Source organism: Gekko japonicus, unplaced genomic scaffold, assembly GCF_001447785.1.
Source record: "Gekko japonicus isolate JY-2015 unplaced genomic scaffold, Gekko_japonicus_V1.1 scaffold8331, whole genome shotgun sequence".
NCBI lineage: Eukaryota > Metazoa > Chordata > Lepidosauria > Squamata > Gekkonidae > Gekko > Gekko japonicus.
The window spans coordinates 7,623-10,757 of NW_015163327.1; the positions used below are offsets into that span (position 1 = coordinate 7,623).

General features: G+C 47.6%; 1 protein-coding gene across 1 annotated transcript in view; it reads right to left on the reverse strand.

The window, feature by feature from the left end:
• Positions 1–3,115, reverse strand: part of LOC107107013 (cyclic GMP-AMP synthase-like) — a gene marked incomplete at its 3' end in the record, with an annotated part of 9,232 nt that extends 6,117 nt beyond the window's left edge. Inside the window, exon 1 of the mRNA XM_015407227.1 lies at positions 2,326–3,115. Coding sequence (XP_015262713.1) covers positions 2,326–3,045 — 720 coding nt within the window. The remainder of the gene's footprint in view (positions 1–2,325) is intronic.
• Positions 3,116–3,135: the final 20 nt, after the last annotated feature.

The window sequence follows — 3,135 nt, forward strand, 5'->3', positions numbered from 1 at the left end:
CACTTTAAGCATAATATCAAATTCATCTGGTTTAGTTATCTGTAAGACAAACATGTTATTTTCTCACCCTTCCAAATTAACTAACAAAAGGATGAAAAAAATCTACAACAAAATAATTTTTAAAAACTAGACTGCTGACAAACCATCCTGTAGCTCAGTGGTATTGCATCTACTTGGCATGCAAAAGGTCCCAGGTTCAATCCCTGACATTTCCAGGTAAACGGATCAGGTGGTAGGTGATAGACACCTCCCTAAGACCCCGGAGAGCCACTGCCAGTCTGAGTAGACAGTGCCGACTCTGATGGACCAAGGGGTTGATTCAGTGAAGGCAGCTTCATGTGCTTAAATGTTCGTTTGATTACTTGCTCAGAACCCAGAGGGATCAACTAATGTCTTACCAGTGAGAGCGAATGTTGGTCTGATAGTGAGGGATCTCTCTATATTAATAAGAGATGCACACTAACACTGTCTTTGGATTCCAAGTACTCAGCTATAAGAAAAGAGCACTCCTTCAACTGAGCAGAAAAGGCAGAAAAATATCTAAAAGTGTATGGCACAAGGCTCTCCGGGAGGGGGGGTATAATAAGCCAAAATAATTTCCTCAATGTACATTGTGCTTGTCAGAAGAACACACCCACCCACCCCCTCCCTCCCAAGAAGTATTGCTTGCACACAAAAGCTTATACCAAGAATAAAACGTTGTTGGTCTTGAAGCTGGAATGGGATTCCAACTTTATTTTCTCTCTCCCCTCCCTCCCCAAAAGAAGAGGAGCAGCCCCGGAGAAGGAAGCAGAAGGGGTGTGTGAGATGGACTGTGAGCACATCTGATCCTCAAAATGTGTTTGAGCAAATATATTCTTCCTTAGGACACTAAGAGCTGCAACAGATTTGTGACTAAAAACTGAATTCATTATTAAGAACTCTGAAACCCAAAGCAATCATTAAAATCCAAAATGTGTTAATAATTGATATTTTACTGATTCCAAAATGCTATAGTAGAGATCCCCAGGCTTTTTGAGCCTGAAGGCGCCTTTGGAATTCTGGGAGGGAGGGGACCCACACCAACCCAAGATGGCCAGCACTGGAGGCTGAGCCAAACATGATATCTTCCTTCTTGCTTTGCAAAAGAATTACAGAAGGAGAATTTTAAAAAATAAATGAAACCCACCCACCCCAGAAAGCAGAGAGATACAAAGAAGGCCTGAAGGTGAATGGAACCAGAAGCCTGGGTGCAGCCCTAGAAGGCCAATAACTGCCCTGCCTTACAATGGCCCCCACCCACTTTCAGAAAAGCTGGGTGGGCATCAGGGGAAGTACTGGCAGGGGCCATGGCCCCCATGGAAATCACAATGGAGAATCCCATACTCTAGTCTTCCTCTGGCCAAGGCCAAAAATGCTTTTAATAGGGGTGTCCTATGTTGCCAGCCTAACATTCCTACCTCCCTTTCCAAGAAAGGTGCAAATGCATGCAACATCACCATCCTACCAACAAGATACCCAGCCTATCCGCTGCTTTTGAATTGTTATCTTAATTTGTATTAATGGTGCTTGTTTTATGGAAAGCATATTTACTGAATTATAGCTCTGAACCACTTTGGAAAGGTAAATTACAAAAGGAGCCGGAATCAGTCCTTAATCTCAGCATCTGGGATGAAACACTACTGGTGTTAATTGTAGAGCTGGAAGGCCCTGCTGGGCTCAATCAGTTATCAATCTCCTGACAAGTTTTTAAAGTAAAAAAAAGTAGTTTTTGCAATATGTACACTTTGCCCCACCCAAGCTGTTATTAGTTTCGGGAGGAACACAAAGGGCTGGCTGTCATTTCCCCACAACTAGGGCTAATAATATTGGGCGATTCTGCTTCTAGCATTCTCCACATTTTCTCAACTGGGAGGAAAAAGTGCAGCTCAAAAACCACATTCAGATACCAGGGGACAATACCCTACTGACTGCAAAGTCACCCCTGAACGGCCATAAATCTATGCAGAAGGTACCATAAATACCCGATGATCAAACGAAGCGAAAGCTACATAGTCTAGAGGACACCATAAAATCCGATGATCAAGGAAAGAGAGAGGAGCATGCAATGCAGAGAGGAATTTCTGTTCCAAGGTGGGTTTTGTAAAACAAGGGAGGGAAAAGCCAATACAGAATCGCCCACAGAGTTAGGAGAGGGTCGGCTTCTACCGAGAAAATGTAGCCGGTAAAAGAGTTAACCCCACCCGCCATCGGAGAGCACAGCAACCACTCTTTCACCTTGACAAATATAGACCGCGTCTCCCACTTCTAGACCCCGTTTGAAAACCAGTGATGCCTCCCATTTACCTTGAGGTGCTCGTAGTAGCTGCCGGTGCCTACTATCTGAACAGAGTTAGAGCTTAAGTACAGCCTCTTTCTGATGGCTTCCACCAAAAGGTCTCTAACTGAATTAACCCGCTGGGAGGCATCCGAAATCTCTACCCTGCGCAAGGTGAGCCTTTCCAGCACTTGTCTCAAGGAGATGCCCTGTGGAGGGGGCGGCCCTCTGGGCACAGCTTCGGCCCTTCCTTGCTCCGGCGGCTCCTTTGCTGGGGGAGGGCGCGCCTTCTGGGACGCTTTTTTCCCTCGATGGGGAGCTTCTTTTTTCTCCCCATCAGGGAGACGGTTCTTCTCCCGGGAAACAGCTCCCGAGGCAACGTCTGCCTTCTCCGGTTCAAACGCCTTCGCCTGGAGGTGACGCTCCCGCTTCTGCAAAGCGCCTTCGTCCCCTGGGGGATTATCACTTTTTCCTGCCGGGCGGTCACATTTCTCGGCGCCGGGGGTGCTGTTCTCCAGGGACGTTTTCCTTCCCCTAGGGGCACTTTCTTTCCCGCTGTGGCCGGATCCTTTCCCTTGGTTCACGAGCGATGTCTTGGCTTTGCCAGGGCAGTCGGAAGAAGGTTCCTGCCGTCTTCCTCTCCCCTTGGAGGCTGCAGCGGGCTTGGCGGCGTCATCCTCCGGCGCTGGCTGGACAGCAGCGATAGCTTTTCTCGCTCCTTGTCCTTTTTCGGCTGGCTTCCGATCCATAGAAGTACACTTTGCCGCTGAAAATTATGACCAGGCTAGCCCTATCTGTTCACATCCCAGGACTTGGATGGGAGGCCGCCAAGAAAGTCC